We start from the raw sequence: 23,796 nt of genomic DNA, 5'->3' as shown, positions 1-23,796 counted from the left end.
AGTAGTTGAAGCCAGGCAAGTGGCAAAACCCCAGTAACCATGATTTAACTGATAATGTTTCTCCTGAGTTCTGTTAAAACCCGGTTTTACCTTGGAAGCTAATACAAAGACTCCTGACATGAGTGCTATAATTAGAATGAAAGAAAATATACACATAACAGAACTAAAGTCTACGGGATGGATTTTTGTAGACAGTGTGATTAGCTTGAATGACAGGGCATAATTCACATCTCTGCTTCCTGAAATGCAGGCTGCAGTTGAATATTTGCATTCCAAGTTGTGTTACAGCCCCTCTGCTGTTTTAATCAGAGTACAAATTGCTGTCAGTGCACAGAGTTCATGTGCCAGCCACATTCAGAACACAGTGTTCTGTGCTCTTCAAAACAAAATTGCTCTAGGCACTGAAAGAACAATAAGTAAACTCCGCAGCTGAAGTGATGTTCCCTAGTCTGGCTGGGGTTTCTTATTCTGTAATCCAACTGTAATTCTGTCCAAGCAATCTTTTTAGATCGTACTTAAGTCAATGTTGATAATCAAATTGTGGAGTTTTTTCTTACGTTATATTTGCACAATTTATGTAGAACAGGGCTGAACAACCATGCCAGGGCTGGAGACTATTCTCTCAGCTGCCCCTACCATGGGCCACACCCTGGAAAAAAAATCTCCCCAAATAGTGGTTTGTCCTCATCACACTACTAAATACATATCAAACTCCCAGGGTATACAAAAACATAGAAAATTAAAAAGAGAGAGGGCATTTAACCTTTCAAAATTGCCTGCTAAGGACATAACAGGATTGGCAGAATACAGATAAGAATATATTGAAGTAAATCATTATCTGGAGGAGGGACTTCACTTTTTCACAGGGAACGCCAAAGACAAAAATTTCTGCCTTTTGCGTCTACTTTTACTCTGGAAGAAACATTTTCACCCCATTACAGCTATACTATATTATCCAGATTTCTCAATTGATTTCTGTGGGCATCAGTCATGGAACCAAAAATAATGAAAAGGCATCAGTGTCTTCTGCATCTGTGGAAACTCCACCACACTCCTCAGTCAGGGACTTGGCTAGCAGTGACATCCACGTTAGCACCCATCCACCCATGGTAGAAAAGCAAGTCATGCCACCATGCTTCAGCTCCCCTACCCCATGGATAAAGAACGACTGAAGTGACTATGAGTATTTGTTCCTCTTCATGGTGTCTGTGCATCACACACATGGCCTGTGCACATGTGGAAAGCTTCTGTAACTAAAGGAGACCCCCACATACACACTATCACAGTCTCTACCAGGTTGTCATCTATTTCTGCAGTTCAAATCAACCACTGTAGGAAATTTCCACCATCCTTTTACTTCCTCCTCAGAAAATGAAAGGAGGACAAATTGAATTTAGTTTTTTTAATTTTTCACTTTCATCTTGTTCTTTTCCACCTGTCATTTTCACTATGATTCTTATAATTGTTGCAAGTTTGCTGAGGGTGTGTGTCCGGGCGGGGGGGCGGGGGCACTGAGAAAGTACAGTTGTTGTAGAAGCTAAGTTTCTCATACAGATGGTCATTCTTTGGATCTATAAGTGCCATGTCTACTACCTGTCTCCTACTTTGGGGCTATGCATCAATGCAGAGAAGCCCCAGTTGACACCAGAGTCAAGTTTATTGGAGCACTTCTAGAGTCTGACTAGAGTCAGGCATTTCTCCCTCAGGATTGTCATACCTTGCAGGAGTAGTGACACATTAGACAGAAACCACTGTTTTGCAGATCAAGAGGTTACTTGGTCTGATGGCAGCCATGATGTCAGTCATCCATCTAGCTCACCTGCATATTAGGGTATTCCAAAACTGATTCATTCAGGTTTTCAACCCAAATTGAAAAGCTCCATGAATGTAATTATGTATTCCTGCTGACATGATTTCCTTTTCATTATAGTAGAGGTGTATCTCCAATCTCCAGGGGGCATCCTGTTCTTTCTTACATATCTCCATCCAGTATAAAATAATAACATATGCCGCCTTGAGTTCCTTGAAAGGAGAAAAGAATAAAAATATAATCTATACTGGCTGGAAAGTAGGATACTAGTTCATTTTTGTTGAGATGGTGTGTCCATTTTGAGACATTAAATGTGTATAGGACATAGTCCAGAAATGGAGCCAACCACCGTTTCAATTGGTTGGAACCACCGGCTGTTTGGAAAGCATTAGGGGTTTTTGAAATGGAGAACATGCAGCCACTTAGTTCAGATACAGTATGACTAGACTACCACAATACATTAACTGAACAAGTATGGAAGAAGTAGTATTGGAACTCTTGTTCCTATCTATAATTGGTGTTTTCCATATCGCATCATTTTAGTGGCTATGCAAACTGCAGGAGTCATCAGTCTCTTGTTGAACAAGAGAATAGTTGTTGAACTATTTCACCATTCTACAAATAGACACTAGCAGTATTGCTGTTTTCAGATCTTTTTCAGCCACAGATAAATTCATTTTGCCAGGGTGGACAGTAGCAAGTGCCAGGTCTTTTCCAGCAGGTCAGTTGAAGGCTGAGGCTCTGGCTCTGGCTCCGGCTTCCTAGAGGACATGTTCCTTTACCACTGGAATTGAGTATTCCTGTATCTCTTCTCTCCTTTTCCAGTCTATCAAAATCCTGACAAAAGTAAGACTGAAGAAAGGAAGCTGAGAACTAATGTAGCTTAACAGAGAAGAATGTGAGTTGGAAGGATTTGCCTTTTCCCTTGGTCACAAACTCTAAAAGCCTTAGTGACCATGTATTTCATGCAAGACAATTAAATAGCCTTAGGCAAGCTATACAGTTTCACAAACATTTTCTTATTGAATCACAATGCAATGTTTTTTAGGTTGGGCTTTTGGGAGGAGAAGCAAGATGATGTTGAAACTATTTTTTACCTTAAGAAACCAGAACACAAAGCCTAGGAGCAGCTGTTTACTAGAATTCCCATTGGATCTTGCTTAGTATATAATAGGACTTTCAACAATTTCCAGAAAGGTGGCCTTGTTAATCTGTTGGAACAAAAGCCTCAGAATTCTGTAGTACCCTAAAAATTTATAGATTTGGGATGGCATATGCCTACCAGATATATGATGCATTAATTTGGCAGTATAGCTACACATCACGGTCTGTATTCCTCCCCCGATCCCACTTGTTGCCCCCCTCAGACTATATCCTTGACAATTGAAGATAACACTTTGTGCATCTGATGAACTTTGATGATTAAAACATATGCCTTACACACAATGTGTTAGTCTTTAAGGTCTCACAAGACTCTTTGTTGTATGTCCTTTAACTCAGTTTTATATCTGAGATGGTATTCATGGTGGATAATTTTTTTAAATAGTGTTCTAGCATGAAATATCACATGCTACCTGTAAAGAAAACACCCATAGCCGTTGCTAGCAGGCACGGTTTTAACAATATGTGGGCACTTCACAGTAACTTATGTTAAAATTACAAGGTACTGTGTCAAGACACAATGTCCAGTTTCCTCAGAGCTGCTTAGAAGAGAAGCAGACCTAGCTATTACGTTTTACCTTACCCTTCTCCCAGAGAGAGATGATTAACTATGGTAGGAACAGACTGCTATTCTGTGCAGCCCTTGTTTCTGCATGCATTTTCTCTCAACTCCAAGCAGTGATGTTGCTGGCAGACATTCAGTCAAAATTTCAACATAAATTTGTTAATCTGTGTAACCTTCCATTCAGAAATACAATCTTACCATTTGCCTTCCCAACACAATCTGGCCTGGTTACAAATGGGAACAGACTTACAAATTGATAGTATTATTCTACACTGATTATTGTGGTGCAAGCAACGACTCTTTTTGCAATATTTATTGTGTCATCTTTGCATGACAAGGAAGGTAAAGTTGGCTGATTTCTTCTGTCTGAGCAAATCATTTTTCTAGTTCCTTTGTTAAGCACCCATTGACTCCACATAGGGGCCCAGAGAAAATCTTAGTCCTGCCAGTGCCATTGAAGTGCCCTTGTATAGCATTGTGTTCTTGGGCATGATGCCAGTGACTGTTGAAACTCTGGATCCTAGCTTTGGTGCAGAATGATCATTTATAGATTCACTCCTGCCTCAGTATCCTGCCTCCCAATACTAAGAGCTGCTATGTCCAAATAGTGACTGAGAAAACAGAAAAAAACAGTTTAGACCATAACTTAACTAGTTTCTTTTCCTTTGTGGTCTCTGTGCATTACCCAGAGGAAACTTCAGAAAACCTTTTAATTAATTTATTAATTTTACATCCTACCTTTTTCCCTTCCAAGGAACTCAAGGTGGCTTACATAATCCTTCTCATCCTCTTAATCTTATCCTCACAACAACCCTGTCAGGTAGGTTGGGCTGAGAGTCTGTGGTTGGCCCAAAGTCACCCAGTTATTGAGTGAGTAAGGAAATTCTTAGAAAAAAATAGGCAAGAACTCGACCCCCATTGTCCAAGTTCATCAGGCCACCAGACCAATACCCACAGAGTGACTCGTTTGAGGGCAGTAAGTCATCCTGACTTGTTCTTGGCGTTGTTGTACACATGCTGTCTGAACGCCAGTGACTTAACTCCATTGTGGGCCTCGGATCAGTTGTTTCCTCACTTGGCAGAAACCCTTGCTTCTCAAATCAAGTGTGCCCAGGCAAATCTAACCCAGGCAGGGCCAGCTCCTTCCACCAAGTGCTGAACTGATGCTTAAAGGTGGTTGTCACTGGCTTGCTGTCCTATCCAATTTGGCAGAAAGCTGACTTTGGCTCATCACAGTTTTTTCCCTTCGTTTTTTTTTTGTTTGTTTGTTTTTGTTTTTTTTAGAGATCAGAAAAGCCAACATAATATCCAGCCTTCACAATCCACATTTTGACAGCCACAGAGAGACCCTTCAAAGTACCCAAGTGGCAGAACCTTTCTTCTCTTTTGCTTTTTTTCACAAAAAATATTGTGCAAGTAGGTTTGTAGTAGTAGTATTTATTTAGCCGCACTTGCACAACTGTGGGAACTTGGAACCTTGGCTGGGGCAATGCTAAAGTATAACAGATACTAACTCTGGATGTTTTCCAAAAGAGGCTCTCAGAATACAAGCTTTCAAGAGAAAATAAAGGCACAAGTAATATATGCTAATGAAAAGAGAGTAGTATGATTTTATTCTCCTTTTCAGCAAGGTACTTGGTTTTTTCATTCTAATAGTCCTTCAGGTTAAGCACACTTTTCCCCCAAGACTCTAAAAGTGCAAAAGTGCATGCTTCTTTTCTAAATGTCCTAGTTAACACCCCCCCCCCGCATTGTCTTTTGAAGAGGATCCAAACTTTTACAGGGAGCAGGCAAGGCTGTCAAACCTCAATTTTCCTCAAAATGTGAAAGGGTGGCACTTATGGAACCTCTTTTGGGCAATATCCACAGCTGATTCATGTTGTACCTTAGCAATAGGCTCCCCCACTAGATATTGTCCCAGCTAATGCTTCATATTCCCATATTCACACAACTACAAACCATCTGAGTTCTGTCAATATGGTTTATTTTTAAAAATTGTGCACAGTTTTGCACCTTTTAGAGTGTTCTGACAGCCCCTCCAAGATGTTGCTTAAGTACTTTAAAGGGGCTCACAGTAGCTGTCAAAATAGGAATCATGGAAGGCCAGCTGTCAAGCCAGTTTTTGTAATCTCAAAAGAAGGAAGAAAGGAATAAAGCAACAGCAAACCAAAATCAGATGGTGAGAAGATAAGTTCTTCCTGTTCTGAGTCTGCTAGGATACCTGCAGGAGAACCAAGCGGGAGGTAAAGGGCCAACAACCCAGGGTGAGTATGAATGTCTGTGAGCCTCATCGTAGGCTGTTTACTCAAGAATCAGTCTAATGTGGCTTATTGTCAGGGTTGGTTGTCATGACATGCAAGTGTGCCCAATGTGGCTTTTGGAGCTATCATTATGGTTTAAGAAAGCGAACAAAAATTCATTTTGGTCATGCAGTTATTTAATATATCATATGCTTTCAGCAAGTAGTGTCTGGTAGTCTATAATTTGTCTCTCCCCCATATAGTCCACCTAAAAGGATTCTGTGATGGCCGAATGTTTGATTGCAGAGATGTAGCATTCACTGTTGGAGAAGGAGAAGACCATGACATACCAATTGGAATTGACAAAGCTCTAGAGAAGATGCAAAGAGGAGAACATTGTATCCTGCATATCGGAGCACAGTAAGAAGCTTGGACCCTCCCCACCCCCACAGAGGAGAAGGGGAGTGAGGATAAATAATTTAGGGAATGATTTTAAATATCATAATTTTCTATTTATACATCTAGTGTAATTATCAGAGATTCCAAATAAAAATTAAATGCATGATCATCAAAGGAAATGTTAAAACTCAGTAGGATACACAATGAATGATCACCTTCAAGCAAAATACAACGGGTATAATGATAAATACAAAATCTGTGTTTTACCAGACTTAGTGACTAAGTCTTACTTAGCCACTGGTTTCCTAGGTGATACCTGCTTTGTTTCTAGGGCTTGATGTGTAGCTAGTTAGCTCCACATGTGTATAAATATTCAGATGTGCCTCATCCTATGCCATTCCTCCTAGCATTTTGTTTCCATGTTTTGTTTCAGGTATGGGTTTGGTAAAGCAGGGAAGCGTATATTTGGCATAGGGCCAAATGCTGAACTTGTATATGAAATTACACTGAAAAGCTTTGAAAAGGTGAGAATGGAATTTCTTGAAATAGTAAACAGACTCCCACACGTTTGGCATTTAGCCACAGAATCTCTTCTGCAAATATTTAGGATGTGCCTTTGCTGTGCCTTCCCACCTCCCTCCAATATTTTATGACACAGCTTAGTAAAGTAGATACGTCAACTAAGATCTCGGTGTTCTTGTATGTGAGTTTGTTTTATTGTTTGGGTTCAGTCCAAGACTTGTTCTAGACTTGTTCCTTTTGTTTTTTGTTTTGTTTTGTTTTGTTTTTTGCCCTGGGCTGCAGACAAAAAAACTCATGTTCTGCCAAACAGTGCTGAAAGAAGGGCAGGGCAGAATTGCTGAACAGGCTGTGCCCTCTTCAGGGTGCTGGAGAATGTACCCATCTCCATAGGGTACAGTGAAGGAACAAGATGTACATAAGGTGGAACTGTGCTGCTAGTTGATATTGGGGAATGTTTGCATGAAGAAAGCTTGAGTGATAGGTTTCACCGAATGTTTTCTGCCTTTCTAACCCCACAGGGATTTGTAGAGACTTACTTTTATCACTTTTCCTCATACTTCTCTGGGACTGTTTTTATAGCAAGATTTTAAGCAGAACTGTAACCAGCTTGACAGGTTAGGGCTCTAGAATACAATTTCAGAGCCTTAGTCCTTTGTTTACACAAAATTTTACTCTGACTTAATTTCTAAAGCCATATGTAGCTTAATGGTGTACTTTTTATCTCTAGCAATAAAATATTATTTGTGACTTACCTGTCGATTAGCAACATGATGCCTAGACACCTGAAATTTGGCATGCCTAGTAAGGGGATCCAAAGGTGTGCACTTCAAAGTTATTTTGTTTTTAATATGTATTGACTAATTTTAACTAAATTGGGGCTTTTGTGTATGAGGAATATAACCTTGTGTTTTACCAAGGCTGCTGCTTCTACTTTCTTCAGGGGGGACACAGCATCCTTCACACAAGGTTTTTAATACAGGAGATTTCATCAATGCCTTTCTTATATGTTCCTGTGCACTCCATTATAGAGCAGAAGTGCAAGAATACACTAGACCTCTGGTGTATTTTTAGAGTTCTCACTCTTAAAAAAAACCTACGAAAGTGGCACAAAAACTTGGGAGAGGCATTGGAGAATGATGATACCCAGAAAAGTCCTGCAAACTTCTGTAAGTGAAGGATTACAAGTGCACAATAACTGGCTCATGTAGAGAAGTCTCAAATGTATCTACGTGGCTGAAGCCTGAAGTAACACCTTCAGCCAGTTCAACCCAAAGGAGACGAAAAGGATGGCAAATAAAAGAAGGGCCTTCTCAAGGGCTGTGCCCTATCTTTGGAACTTTGGAGAAGCTTGCCTGGTACCTTCCTTACAGTCATTTCAATACCAGGCAAAACAGCTCTATTTTCTAGATAGTTTAATAATTAAATAGTATTATAATAATTTTAAATGTTGTGGATTGTTTGAATGAAACTCTTTTGCTGAGTCAACCACTACTCTGAGGTTAATTTTTTGTAAAATACTAATGTGGAAGTTTATTGGTATTAGCTTCTGTTTTTAAAATTTTTAAAAATATATATTTAATTACTGTTTATTGTATAATTTTATATTACATGATTGATGGATATACACCCCCCAGAGAGTCCTGGTTGGGACTATTGAATGCAGTGTTATAAATCAAATAAGTAAATTAAATAAAATAAGTAACCACTAGTAGCAGACTTCCCTAACCAGCACTTAGCTTTTCCATCTATCCCATCTTAAAACAGGGTTGATTAGGAAATGGAGGCAGAGGGTTATCTATCTCCCCTCCCCCTTGCTGTGGGGCAGGCCCCCTCAAGGCAATAGAGTAGACAAACCCTTCCCATAGGGGATGTAGTGGAGTACCATGGTAAGAGCAGTGTCCACAGCAGACAGTGTGGGCATAATGTGTCCAACTTTCAGGTGTAAATCCACCTGAAAACTTTGCTGTACCAAAGGGCTATTCCAGTCTGTGCAAAGCCAGGGCATTTTGCTAGAGTAAAGTGTTCCCTGTTGCATGTTAACTGCTCATCTCTCTGTTAGAGTAAAAAAAGCACTGTCCATTGACATGATAAAGAATATGTTGAAATAATGTCTAATTTGAAAATGAAATTGTATAAATTTTACTATATTTTGGGGTGTAATTTCTAGAAGAACTACAGTGATTGTTTGTTCCTCCCTGTAGTACCTACTTATTGCTATCGATCTTCACTTACAGGCCAAAGAATCCTGGGAGATGGACACCAAAGAGAAACTGGAACAGGCAGCCATTGTCAAAGAGAAAGGGACTATATACTTCAAGGTCTGTGTCAGCATATCTAGAGATAGTAACATAAAAAATGAGCTTTCTTTCTCATAAGAGGCCTGTGTTTTAATTACAGGAGGTGATCTGTGCAGAGGCATATGCTTCTTTAATGTCCTAAATTTCCCCCTTTCTGCCTTGCCTTTCTGTTTAATTTGGCTCATCAGAGATGGAGTTGAGGTGATTGGTTTGGAGGGTTTCTGAATGGCTTTTTCCAGGCAGGTTGTGGCCTGACAGAATGTGGTAAACTAAAGCATTAACACTGCTTTTTTCTAGTATTTGACTTTCTTCATGTCCTGACCTCCACATGTGCAGCTCCTATTGATATTGTCTGACCCATTTGAAACTCCTCCTGTTCCTCATTCTTCTCATGCTGTTGAATTTTAACATGTTTCAGTAGCAAATATGTTGCACTTTGAAAAATAGCACTTATAGCCTGTCCTTCTTTACCCTGTTCTTAGGAAGGCAAGTATCTGCAGGCAGTGATTCAGTATGGGAAGATTGTATCCTGGTTAGAAATGGAATATGGCTTATCAGAAAGGGAATCTAAAGCTTCAGAAGCCTTGTTGTTGGCAGCTTTCCTCAACCTCGCCATGTGCTACTTGAAATTGCGGGAGTATACTAAAGTTATTGAGTATTGCAATAAGGTAAAGAAACTGACCGTGTGGAGTTGGGGAGGCCATTGATGGTGGGTGATGGGCCTATCCTGTTCTGTTTCCTTCTGTTTCTAACAGTGTTTTGACTCCCATTCTTTAACATAGAAGAAACAGATATAAAAAAAATAGAAAAGGTTCAAAAAGCCTTAAACTACTAACACATTCAGAAATGAATCTTACTTTTTAGGGCTTTTAATTACACATGGAAAGCAAACAGTTCTGTGGCATTTTGGAAACCAAGGGTAGACAGTTACCCGAGTTCAACAAATCCATTAGATGTCTTTATTGCAGTTTAGCCCCTTGACTGTTTACACTGAGAGGAATGAAAATGAATTTCAGGATTCTTTTTTTATTAAACATCCTGGCTCCTGTACATGTCCATGTAAACATTACAAAAGGAGGACAGCTCTGCCCGGTTTACCTTCTGCAGCAAAGGGTGGGTTTGGATAATAGTCACCCTGAGCTTAAAGTTGTCAGGGAACCCCAGGACTGTAAGATTAACAATTGGGCACAGCGGCATCCTAAGGCAATGCCTCTCCCCCACTTCACTCTCATTCCTCCTGTCAGCATCTCAAGAGACACCATGAGAAGCAGGGGTTACAGCTTCTAAATGTGGAAAGGCAGGGGTCACTTTCCCCACATCCTTCCAGGGAAACTAGAGGTAAACCTCTTCCCCTTACTGTGCATGGCCTCCTTCAGGTGAGCACCAGCCATGAGATAGGAAGTCTATTCTTCGACAGGAAGTACACTTTCAAGTGGCTTGCCCCGTCACCCTTCTCCGTTGCACTGGGAATGGAATGGCAGCACACAGGCAGCTCCTATTTTCTGCTGGTTCCACCTGCCATTTGGGGCAGACAGCAAAGAGGAGTGCGCTCCAGCCAGCTGCTGATGCTTCCGCCCCTTCCCTGCCCATCCCAAATAGTAGGCAGGGATGTGGCAAAGGGGTAAGGAACTCAAGCAGACTTTTATTTTCCTTTGCTGCACCCTACCTGTCATTCTGGCTAGCACAGAAAAGGAGGGGCCTTCAACCAGCCATCCAGCTGAAGCTCCCTCCTCCTCTGTGCCAACCTGAGTTGCCGAGGCATGTGGTGATGGCATACAAAAGTTTTAACTACATAAATAAACCCCAAAAAGCAGGTGCAACTTGCTGCACACTGTTTGTATGCCCCACCACAGGGTAGCTTATACAACTACTCCTTGGGAAGGGTGTGTTGAGGGAGTTCAGACAACTTGCTAAGTCACTTCCTCCCCATGGCCTAGCATGTCATGCAAACCAGAGGCTATGGCTACATGCACATGATTCTGCTGCATATGATATTCTGTGGGTGGAAGCATTATGCATTCCTTTTTATAAACATGTGCAAACTGTTCAGTATGATTACAGATATGCCATTTGTTTCTGTTAATATGAACAAATTCTTTACAATTTTTTTTCATACTCATTGTCTTTGAATGTATATGAAAAGGACATTTCAGGATAAAATCCTGTGGGTGACATGAATTGAGGCTTTTCATTTTTAATGCTGGTTACATAATTCTTTTATTTTTTAAATCATGATGTCATGATCTTACAGCAGAGTTTATTTGTATGCATTGTCCATTGTTTTTCATCAGTTAATCATAAAGGGATCTATTATGATATAGTGGTCTGCATTCTGCATTTGAATAGAATGTGGCTTCTATCATGTTCAAAATACAGATTTCTTAATGAAACCCAGGAAGAATTTCTGGGTTTAAAATGAGTGTTAAAAATGAGGATGTGGGTTTATATTAGTAAGCTAAATATGCAAAAAGTAAGACATGAGCTTATGGATAAAACTATAAATATCTGAGGTTGGTGAGTCATTATCTAAAGATTGCCTGTAAGTTTTCTTTTGGGCCTCTGTTTGGAAGGTTTAAACATAATGTCTGCTTGCATTTAGTCACTTTATCCTATTACTCTTTCTGGAATGTTCTGTTTGTAGCAATATATGACTTGTCCTCTACAACATAAAATTTCCAGCTAGTTTTCATGCCAAATGCTTTTTGGAAACTAGTGCCAGGTGTTTGAAAAAGATACATATTTAAGCTATTGGATTTTAAATGCTTTGTTTGATTCAATAATATTGAAGATCTTATTTCAGAACACAGTCATTTCAGCTGTATTGAACTCAGTGGGGCATACTTCTAAACAGTGCATAAGTTTGCACTGTTAATCTATGTAACCATGGCTTTTTAGCAGCATCTGATAAAGATATATCACAATGGGATTAAATTTCTCATTATTATATTCAGTTGCCAATTACACTATATAGGCTATTTTGATATATTGGATAGACAGTCAAGTATTCCTGTGTGAAAATACTCTTCCTGCCCCATTGCATGCAACATTAGAAGTCTCTCACCCTCTGAAAAAATCTTTTCATGGTACTTCAAGGATGGCAGGTGGTAGTAGGGTAACACTGATATATGTGCAGAAGCATAATCTTTAGATCCAACCAATTGTTGAAATGAGATGCAAATTTAAATAAGAGTATATTATATGGACTGCATTTTGATGGAGAGATTGGATTGATTGTTTACCGCATCTGTGCTGTGACACACAAACTAATTGTTGAGCATTTAAAAACTTTTGGTATACATTTGAGAGAATCAGGAAGCATGAAAGTAAAAGTCTGTGACTCTTTTATTTTCCTTAAATGAACGTTCAACCTTAGACTTTCTTGCGAATTTCTGAGTTCTACTTTTAATTCCATTTTCTGTCATCTACACAATAATCCCCGCACAACTGATAACTCTTAATTATTTTGTTTATTCTTAATTTAAACTACAACAAAAAATGGTACACAGCACAGGTATTCCACACCAAACATCTGTTTTCCTTCCCTGAAAATATCATTTGTGACCCACATGCCCTTCATGAGTCAGGTTTTCCCACACTTTTCTCACACTATGTGAAACCATCCACATTAAGTTAAATGCGGATATGTGTGTTTGCAGGCATTAGCGCTGGACCAGTCCAATGAAAAGGGCTTGTACAGAAGAGGTGAAGCGCGGCTACTCATGAATGAATTTGAACTGGCAAAAAGCGACTTTCAGAGAGTGCTAGAAGTGAATCCACAAAACAAGGCAGCCAAGTCACAAATTACTGTATGTCAGAAGAAAACAAAGGAGCACAATGAGCGTGACCGAAAGATATATGCCAACATGTTCAAGAAATTTGCAGAGAGAGATGCAAAGGTTTGCACTATACCACTGTGGCCTTACAACCATTGTCAAAGTTGAGGGGGTCTGTATGAAATTAGACAAATTAAAAAGGCATTATTGTTTCTTTCCTTGGGCAGCAGTGGTGGTTTCTGAAGATTCTCCTTGGTCTGGCCTAACCCTTTAGTAATATGGAGAGGAGGTAGCTCACCGCTTCAGAGACATAGCTTCCATCATCCAACAATGCTTTCTTTTGTTTTGATTTTAGTATGGAGGGGAATTCTTCTATATAATAAATAATTCTTCTATATAATAAATATAAATTTTGGAGCAGAATGTATCTGTACTCATAACCTGTTACGCAAGTTTAGGTCACATTAAAGCCCATTTCAAACACACATTTGAATGATTTACCCCTGGTTTCATGGGTACTGAAGGGCATTTTAACAACTGTATACCTGGGCTAGGCAGAGAGATGGGGGTTTCCCATAATCATGAATAGCTAGGGGAAATTATTTGTGTACTTATATTGTTATAGATCCCATAACAGTCTGTATCACAGTCACAATCTAGATGTGCTTATTTTGTGGCATAAGCACTTCCGGATGGTGGGCTTCTAGTAAAGAGTTGCAGGACCTCAAACCCAGGAGACAAAATTAGCCCTCTGAGGTTCCCCAGAAAGCCATACTAATTCGTTGGTGTCATTCCTTTCCTTCAGCCAAAGAGCAATTGGTAATTTCCTTGTTTTTGTGCAGATTCCTTGCCCATTCTAAAAGATCAAAATACCTCTCCTAAAGCTGGTATTTTTGATACTCTGTCCTTACTCCTTTGCATTTACCCCACCAGTGAAATAGAGCTTCTCCAGAGTGGAATTTTGCCTTTGCACTTAGAAGTTCAACATCAGTGTTCTAGCCCTGCTGATCTAAAGACATTGGTTAGATATTTCATCTCTTTCTCCTTTTTTCTGATGAGAGATAGAAGAAGCTGTTGGAAAACATGAGAGGATTATCTGAGTACTTTGCCAAGTCACATAAATTAGGCAGTGTAGTAGCATAATAGCAGCCTCATCTAGAAGCACCCTTAACTATTTTTAAGTTTATGGTATGATGTTACTAAAACGTATTATCTATTTAAGAAATGGCTTGAAATAAAGTGTTTTGTAAAAAGCAATTAATGAATGTTGTGGGTACAGTTGTTACTTCCATCTTTTCAAAATACCTCATATACTCAAAATGAAACTATATGAGGTGTGTCCAGAAAGTAATGAGAAAAATTTTACAATTGAATATCATCTCCTTCAAAGTATTGTACCTTGTGAGTGTACACAACACCCCCAGCAATTTTTCCATTCTTCATAGCATCCCTGGAAGTCTTCAAGTGGGATGGAATTCAGAGCTTGCATAGTGACTCTTTGGACGTTATTTCTTACTACCAAAATGGTGCCCTTTCAAACCATTCTTTATCTTTGGGAGTATGAAAAAGTCACAAGGAGCCAAGTCAGGGCTGTAGGGTGGATGGGGAAGCACTGAGATGTGTTTTTCAGCCAAAATCTCTCTGACAGTCAAAGCACTGTGACTCAGTGCATCATCGTGAACTGACCTCACTGCATCCATATTCTGTTCTTTTTTTGACGAAGGGAGCATTCTGATCATTGTTTGTCTTCAACACCTTCTCGTCCTTCCTTGAAGGCCTTGTGCCATCGGTACACTTGTGCAGATGATAGCGCAGCTTCTCCAGAAGATTTCCTCACCATTTATTTATTTATTTAAAACACTTCTATGCTGCCCCCATCGCAACAAAGCCTCGGGGTGGCTCACAACATAAATAAAACATATAAATATAACAATTATACAATTAAATTAAAAACCCTGGTGACATCTCAGCTTAAACATTTTTAAATCCTATAAATACAATAAATTAACAATTAAAATAAGTTTTAAATAAAAAGGTCTTAGCCTGGCGCCAAAAAACAAATAGCGACAGCGCCAGGCGGACCTCTCTGGGGAGCGCATTCCATAGATGGGGCGCCACCGCAGAGAAAGCCCTCCTCTGGGTACTCACCCTCCTAATATCATTCACAGAGGGTTCCCGGAGAAGGGCATCTGCTGCCGATCTCAAGGGGCGGGACGGCATATATGGACATAAGCGTTCCATTTCCAAAGTTTCTGATGCACTTTTATCCAACTTCACACAAAATTTTATTGCTGTTCCAAACTCACTTCCATTTTTCTTAATATGAGGCACTTGAACAGGGTGTCACAACCAAGAATGTCTCGACTCTGGCAGGGATGGAATGCAACTGATCAGAGTTCTAACGTATACCTGGCACCCCACCCCACGTGACCTTGGCCAGAATCTCCCTTCACAGATGTCTTCTCGAGCACAGGAACTTCATTCTCATTACTTTCTGGACACACCTTGTATATAATGGGAGAGCATACAGAGGCATATCTTTCCAGGACTTTTCTATAGTCATGCAGAAAGTTTGTGTGACCTATAGTCACAGGTAACTTCCATTTCCCATATTGAGTCTCATGTACTTCTAGCAACTCTAGAATAGAATTTATTCTATTTCCTTTGCATTATCCTTGTTAGTTTTAAATATGTGAGAATCCTCACAGGCTGTTTGTGCTACTACATTACAGGAGGAGGCCAATAAAATCACAGGAGAGAAGGAAGAAAAGTCATCTTCTGAAAGTGAGCTTAAGAAGACAGTGACTGAAGACAAAGAATTAGAGGAACATGTATGACTGTGTAGCAGAAAAACAATCCCTCTGAATTCAGCCTTCACTCAAACAGGTTTCTGAGGAACTCAGATTTCAACAGTGTTTATTGTAAAGCTTGTTACCCTAGGCATTATTGTGGAAGCAAAAAAGCCTATCCAGCAGCTTCACTGGAAACTCCCAAATCTTTGATTGTCACTGCTTATGAGCCTGCTCAGCAGTGAAACATGAATAGAGGGCAGTAAGGGACCACTCCAAGTGGAGCAAATGGTTTAAAAACATACATAATGGTTCTTGACCCTAGAAGATTTTTACCCAGATGGCTCAAATAGAACTCATTTCAGTTTGTATCTGCTGCAAAGGCAGTGACCACAGTTTATAAAATGAATTAGATTATAGAAGCTGTCAGCTGTATAATTTTGGCATTGCATTTGGTTGTACTGTAGTAGCACCACATGGGTATATGTCGTCTGTCTTTAAAAAAAACAAAAAAGACCTAAGTGCTACCAACTCAAAACATTATTCTAGCACTACTAGAACTAAGTGGAAAGCAGTTTTGTGTACTCTAAGCAAGACTCCTGTATTTCTGATAGGTCTCTGTAGCACAAACTGGTTTCTCGGGGAGCTGAGTTATCTAAATCACATTACTATTTATAACTGCTTGCTTGCTGGGAAGACCCCTGACTCAGTGATGACTGAACACAGCGGAAGTGTGCGCAGCAGCTTCTGTCTGTGCATGAGCATCTTCCCCACCTCCAGTGGCCAAAAAGCATTATCGCCACCTAATAGCACTGATAAGTCATTGCAGGAAGGAGGAAGGAGCACTAGGGCTGAGGTGGATGCCCTCCTCTTCTCACCACCCTGCTAAACATCTTCTGGGTGAGGGCATGCGTACCCTCACGTACAGAAGCCTGATTGCTTTTATATATTTTTCTTGCTAAGTTGAGATAAGCAGAGTCAGTGATGGACTTGGATTATGCACTTAGTCCTTTCTAAATACTTTATAGATATCTTTCCTGAAATTATAGTACAGGGAGTAACCAGGACATTATTAATTATGCAATTTTGAATTTTACCACCACATTAAAAACACTTTAAGAAACTATGTTTTAGCTTGGTTTTAAGTGTTCTAGTTCATTATAGGATTACTAACTCAAATTCTTTATGGATCTCCCCCTGCCAGAAAACTGCTGCCTTCATGGCCAACTTGTTTTTATCCCCTTTAATAAAGAAAAGGGGCCTTTAACATTTGTTTTAAAGATGTTTAAAAACATTGGACTTTCACTGCAGATGTTATGCCAATCTACTTTATATCTCAAACCCTATAACATCACTGAAATATATTGTGTAGCACAGGATAGTTCTATTTGTATCACATTGAAGTTGCAACAAACATGTCCCACTGATTTTAGGCAGATGTATGTGATTAATTTTCTCTGGGTTCAGGTCGGTATGTTTCTTGACCTATGAAAGAACACAAATACATTTGTACAGATACAGCTTTAGTTCCATTAGAGCCTAGGGCATTTTGCTTTCCTGTATTTCCGATGGGCATCACTGCTATATTATTAAACGATCTTAATTTTTTACTCTGATTTTCTATGAAGAATTAACAAATAACTATGCTCTTATCCTGTTGGTTTTCTTCCCTGTTAAAATGCTTTTTTGCTTGAAAGGAAGTTCTTTCTCTTTGTGTCCCCTTCCTACTCCTCTTTTTGGCTATGTTTGATCAAAACAAGCAGAGAAGAGCTAAAAGTTTATTCATAATGAATTCAAGCCAAAGCTCAGGTACGGTATTGCTCCATTTGTCCTGATAACATGGAGATATCCCAAAACAGTTATTTGACTAAAAAATAAGTAGCTGTAAAAAGATATTTTGATTATGGGGTTCTACTTTTAAAGGACGAGTTGTAGTTCCTCACTAGTTATTCTGTTCACTTTCAGGATGATTGAAGTTCAAACCCGGTCTTCAGACTGTTGTACATTTTTTTATACAAAGAAACAGTTGAGCACTTTTCTTATATCCAGAAAGCTGTTCAGGGTTGTATGAAATTAATAAAATTATGCTACACAAGCACTGAACACCAATTTGATCATATGACAGAATTCTCATTCTGCTACATAGCCAACTGTGCTGTACTTCATACCAATTCAGAGACTTAAATATTACTTTCATGAGCCTAATTGACATAATGGCAAGACATTGAGATACGCTATGTAAGTCATTATTTTCATTTTGCTCTTCAAATTACTAACAGCATAAAATGTTAAACTCACCCAAAATAAACTATAGGGAAGGTGACATGGGTCCTTGAGTTCCATCTTTCACAGATGGCAAAAGGATGGCATACCTCATATTGCAATATTAGAACCCTGACAGCAATTGAAAGTAGAATTCAGCAGAAGCACTAATATTTTCTGTATATTTATTCAGCCTTCTTATTTGTTTGAAAGAATGTGAATGTCACATTGTGCATCTTGTAAATGAATATCATTTTATGTTAATCTTGTTAAGACACGGGATTGTCAGAAGTCTCTCAGTATGATTTTTCCAATGACAATGGTTGTAATGCTAGCTAGGGTTTCAATTTCATCATGACTATACACTGGGTGTTAACTGCAATCAATTTCATCTGAGGTAGGCAAAGCTTTGGAGTATGAAGGTCTCTCCCCCGTGGGAGAGCAGTAGTGTATGTTGTTCTGTTGCTGTACTTCAGAGAGTATGTGGTATCCAAAATACGTTCCAAGTCTTGTAGGTAACCAGTTAGTTCTAAAATGCATTTTGAATTTTCTGCTCTCCTGAAAATTATGTTTGGGACAAAGCCATTTAGCCTGCTCATCTATGCCAGTACTCAACATAACTATTATCTCAATTAATCTGACATCTTATATTTCTGTGATGCGGTGAGCATTCCATATTTTCATCAAGCAATCCTTGTCATGACTCAACTAATTGGTCTTTTTCTACCCATATCATTGCTCAGTTACTTTAATTTTCCATCAAGTTGTTAAGTAATGATAGAACATCCATAGAAGGGTGTCTGACAGTTTAGTGTTGTTCGGTTGCTGTGGTTTGGAAATTTACCTCTACAGGTGGCTGTTTAAGCAACTTCCTGTTTTGAAATCTTATAGGTCTGTAGCCTGTTTTTGGCTGTATGTCTCTTCAAATATCAAGGTAACTACATCTACCTCAGTAATAACTGGCTTATATTTTATTCTTGAATATAGCTATTTGATGTCCAATTCCAGGGGTGGGCAACTTTGAGGGAGGTAATTTTCTCATGCAGCCCCATGGCCCACACTCCTACTGTGCCGCCAAATGTAGCAGTGCAGAGGCAAAAACAAACAATGTGTTTGTGTTTGTCCTCAGTGTTTCAGGGGCAAATAGAAGGTAAAATGGACACATTTGTCTTGTTTTCAGGCTCCATTTGTCTGTTTCAGCTTTCCATAGCAGTTAGCCATTGAAATCCAACCCCAGACTACCTTACTTTCCGTCACTGAATTTCACTGGCACAGCAACATTGGCAGAGACCACAGGGGCTGCGGTGGTTCACAGGTTATTACCCACCTGTTTTAAGTTAGATGTCCCTTCTCTGAAACTGTTTCATGATAATCAGAACTTGTGTTACAATTGTCCCAAAGTGTTTGTGCTAACACAATGTTATGGTACCTGGATTAAACTTCATTTAAGGATACTCTTGTAAGAGTAAAATGAAATATTGACACTCAACCTCTTGACCCCTCTTTGACATGTAACTCAAGCATGGAAGTGGTAAATCTCAATTTCTCAAAAAGAAAGGATCACACATTCCTCTGTCATTGACTGCTGAATGCTTCATTCTGGTAGGTGCTAATTATTAAATACTACCCAGGAGGTGCTGCATCCAATTGACAAAAAGCTTGATTGAGTGCCAGTTGAGAACAGAGAAGCAGAATCAGCAGCAGACCACATGCTGAACTGTCTTCTCAATGTGCCAAAACTTTGTTGATGCAACACTGCCTTTTTTACTTAGTTTGCTCCCTTCCTAGCTCTTGCAGATTGTGCCTGGATGGGGTGCCTTTCCTACTATTCATGGATTATAAGAAATTCAAATCTATGGTGCCTTCACCAGAATAAGACTGGCCCACAACAATATCCCATTATTGAATGGATCAGCATGCTATTTGATGTACTTTGCTTCATATTACCTCTCAGCGAGCCAAGATTTTGCATTTCATGCAGGGTCTATTTTTTAGCTAGAATATCTGCTAGGTGCCTTAAGAACTCAGTACCTGAAAGAGCAGAAAAGCTGTCTTTTCAATTAATGAAAGGAGTATTACAGATCAATCATTTGAAATTCTTTCCTCTGTAGAAAAATTAAATAAGACAGATGCCTAGAAATGGCAATCACTCTCCTTGTTCTTGGTTGGTAATTGGAATGTGTAGCATAGAGGCAGGCTGTTAGGAGAAGTCCCACGACACAAGGAGAGTTGCAAGGGACAGACTTACTCTCTTGGCTACTTTCTGTATTTCCATATCTCAAATATTTGGAATGGGGAAAACCATGTCAATAGACAGGAGGGTTTTAAAAATGGAATCATGGCAGATAGGTCTATTAGCTAGAGTAACTATATGGACCATTGATGTCCAACACCTTTGATGCGTTGTCCCCAGGCCCTTGGGAGAAATGACAGAGAAAAGACATTGCCACCATGCCCTACTTTTGAGTTACTCCTTTGAAGCATCTACCTGGTCATCTGTTGGGAAACAGAATGCTGGGATGAATAAATTTATTTTCATTTAATTCATCAAGACAATGTTCATATTTTATGAACTGAAGACTGTTCAGAATTTAGCTTTGCCTTGCATATATAGCCTTGATGCACTCCCCACTTGAAGATTCTGTATCTGCTGCAATGCTCACATGGAGAGTTTCTTGTGTTTGGGCAGAGCCTGCTCTGTAGAAGAGAACTGTGATGCCCATTCCCAGAACAGTTGTTCATTGGAGGATTTTTCACCAGCATATAATAGCTAGACATTAATGCTCAGTGAGCAACAGCACTCTGAAAGATGTAAAAACGCAGTTTGTACAACAATGCTTACATTTTCCCAATACAGGTTTAATGTGAGGGTTGGAGCAAACACATAAAGCAGTCATTTGAAATCAGGACGGGTGCCTATCCTCTCCTGTGCTCACAACACCAGCAACAGGAGCTGAAGAGAAATGGGTGCAGGGGATAGATGGAGTCACTCATGGGCAACCTCTATAATATAGCTCTTCCATTGCACAAAGAGCTGTGATACTGATGTACTCTCTCTCCTCAGTTTTAAAGGACTGTCAACTCTTTAGTATTAAGAAGGAGGGCTACACAACCGACCCACATAGCACTCTGAGCTAAGTATAGCACATCACTTCGAAAGTTATGTGCATGGTGTTGTTGCAGGAACAATTGTTACTTGCCCCATATGAACAGACAAACAGCAAAATTCAAAGCTGGTCTTTAAAATGTATGTGTTATGTTATGTTGCTTTTTGTTGCTCCCATATCTAGTGGTAAGCCAGGATATCTGGATTTGTGGCAGCATCCCGACATGATGTTTAGTACTACTAATGATTTACCTCACTTTAAATTTTCTAAGGCCACAAAGGAACTCAGTGGGCATTTCTTCAATGGGACACAGTAGTTTTCAACAGCTACAGAAATGTAGCTGTTAATGTGCTACCTTTTCATGCACTTTTTGTAGCCCGCATGCTTATCTCCCTGTCAGGGAAAAATAGTGTAATGTAGCCTTGAAAGGGAGAAGGGACTGAGGCATTTTATGACCATTAATGGAAGAAGAAAATAGGGCAGGCTGTCTACCTCATGGCTGGAGATGCTGCACCATGCTTCTCTGTGGTGCTGGTTGTAGGAAGGGAAGAGACTTGTTCCAGTGATGCAAGGGCAATGCTACCAAATATTTTCTTAGGAGCTGCTTTTAGCCTAGCTCAATGCTTAAGGGAGATGAGGTGGGATATTATTCTGAAATGTTCTCAGCTCCTGCTGCTCATGCTACAGAAGCCTAAATGATGGTTAAAAGGTGGCTGTCCATTCACAATCCCACCAAAGCCCCACCTCTTCATTCAAAATTTTCCTAAAATGGCAGGTTTTTCTGAGCCTATTTATTTTTCACCTGATTGGCTCTGAGGTATTGCTACTCAGGCAGGCATTGAAACGCTCTCTCTTCCATGCTGCTGGAGGCAAAGCATGTCTAAAGCTGCAGGTGATACCCCTTTCCTCCTTTCAGTAATGAAATAAAAAAGCATAGCTGGAGCCTTCAGTCTGTGGAAAGGTGAAATTGCGCATTTTGAAAGTGAAGGCACATAACCTTTTAAAGGAGGAAGGCAGTGAGGATATAGTACTTTCACTATATGCAGTACACATACATTTTTACTTCTGGATCAATCTCTAAAGCATATTCTGTAAGTCTGCAGTGTTGTTTGATTTGAAGCAAGCAGAAGTCAGCTACAGGCCATGCTGACCGCCTCATGGCAGTAGCATTGTCCATGTGCATGCAAGCACATGCACATAGACATGCACACCAATTCCCAGAACAATGCTGCATCTCATTAAATGTTTGCATTTTGATAAAGTGAGGAGAAATGATGACATGTGTGCTTTAGAAAACTGGGCACTCGCTCCCAATGAAGAACCCGTTACAGCTGTTCTTTGAATACCACATCTGCCTTCACTCTGTGAAGCTCCTTTCCTTATATATGCTTCAAGCAATCTTTGGAATCTGATCTTTGAAATCATGCCCAGCTGCAAACACATTGTAGAATAGCCAGAAACTGGAAGTCATGCGGGGGGGGGGGGGGGGGGGACCCTACCTGGTTCTTACTTTTAGCCATCTTTACATATTTCTATTTTACAAAGTCAAAAAGAGTTGAAAACAATCTTTTCTGATTGAACACCAGCCAGAATGAATGTGTGGATGTAGGCGATGTACAGCAGAAGCTGAATTTCTTAAGTCGTTATTACCAGTTCTATTATTTTGCGTCCAGAGCTAGGGTCTTGCTGTGTAAAGGAACTGTGTCGCCCTGCCCCACCAGAATTTTAAGTGGCAAAGAGCAGCCTGGCAACTAAAGCAGTACCTCCTATTGAAACATAGCACAAAGGAATGATACAGCTCTAGTATGACATGACTGCACTGAGCAGAAAGTAAACTTCTTCAGAAAATGAGAGCGGTTTTAATTGAATGGAAACATTGAGTAGACAGGCTAGCTTGATGCTACTTAAGATGTTACACTGCTGGTGTGGTGCTGCGGAAGATTATTTCAAGGGTGTTCTAATGATCTATAACCCTTGAATGGCGAAACATTCTCCAAACACCTGTGACAATGACTTAGAGCACTTATTGGTGTTGAGGGAACTGTTTTAACCCCTACTTGTGTTAAAACATGAAACAAAAATAAAATCTGACTTTTTCCCCTGCAGTATGTCATGGACTGTCTTTTTTCGATATTTCCCTTCTAACAAGCAGTGACTGTAACATAAATATATTACCTCTATAAGTGTACATGTACAGCATGATAATATGCATGCTTACCTAGAAGTAAGTATGCTTTAAAATTGTGTTCTTTGATTTCTCTGATTTATAATAGCACATGAGGTTGGGGGAGGGGGAGAACATACTGCAGATTGCAGAAATGAACATGAAAGAATCATTGGAGATGGGTAAAAGCTGCCCTGCATTTTCAGTTTAGGCCAGTTTTGTGTGAAAATGACAGGTGACTACACTTGGTGTTGCAAGTAAAAATGGAGATTCCTGAGGCACCTATATTCTTGCAAAATCCAGGACTAATATACAGGTATGAATGGGTAGTTATGAACCAAACATCATGGGCAGAGTTTCCATAAATTCCACAATGGAATCAATACTCTTACTTCTTGGTGTTAGTCTTAACAGCTGATGCTGAGGAAGAAGGAAGAGAAATATTGGTCCATGGAATTATTTTTTCATTTGAAGTGGGTTTCTTTCACTCATCAAGTTGACCTTTGCAGTTCCAGTCACATGATGCCATTAACAAGTCTGCATTGACTGGAATCATTGATTTAAAAATGGTTCTGTGTTTTCAATCCTGTGTAACAACATGTAACAGGTGAGGGGTTTGTGTATATGTGAATTTGTCTTGAGGTCTTTCCACCGCATTAGACTAGTGAAAGAAAAATGATTGTATCAATCAAGTCTGTGAGTTTTTC

The 23,796-nt window shown here is 39.6% G+C and overlaps 1 protein-coding gene across 2 annotated transcripts in view; it reads left to right on the top strand.

The window, feature by feature from the left end:
• FKBP5 (FKBP prolyl isomerase 5) overlaps window positions 1–23,030 on the top strand; it is a 67,419-nt gene extending 44,389 nt beyond the window's left edge. For both annotated transcript variants that reach the window (XM_044443710.1, XM_044443717.1), the window contains 6 exons: window positions 6,040–6,196; window positions 6,609–6,699; window positions 8,932–9,015; window positions 9,477–9,662; window positions 12,651–12,890; window positions 15,500–23,030. In XM_044443710.1, the coding sequence (XP_044299645.1) occupies window positions 6,040–6,196; window positions 6,609–6,699; window positions 8,932–9,015; window positions 9,477–9,662; window positions 12,651–12,890; window positions 15,500–15,604 (863 nt within the window). In that variant the 3' untranslated portion in view covers window positions 15,605–23,030. The remainder of the gene's footprint in view (window positions 1–6,039; window positions 6,197–6,608; window positions 6,700–8,931; window positions 9,016–9,476; window positions 9,663–12,650; window positions 12,891–15,499) is intronic.
• The last annotated feature ends 766 nt before the right edge of the window (window positions 23,031–23,796 follow it).

This window comes from Varanus komodoensis, unplaced genomic scaffold (assembly GCF_004798865.1).
Source record: "Varanus komodoensis strain SLA01 unplaced genomic scaffold, ASM479886v1 scaffold1, whole genome shotgun sequence".
Classification (NCBI taxonomy): domain Eukaryota; kingdom Metazoa; phylum Chordata; class Lepidosauria; order Squamata; family Varanidae; genus Varanus; species Varanus komodoensis.
This window is presented reverse-complemented; position numbering and strand designations above follow the sequence as displayed.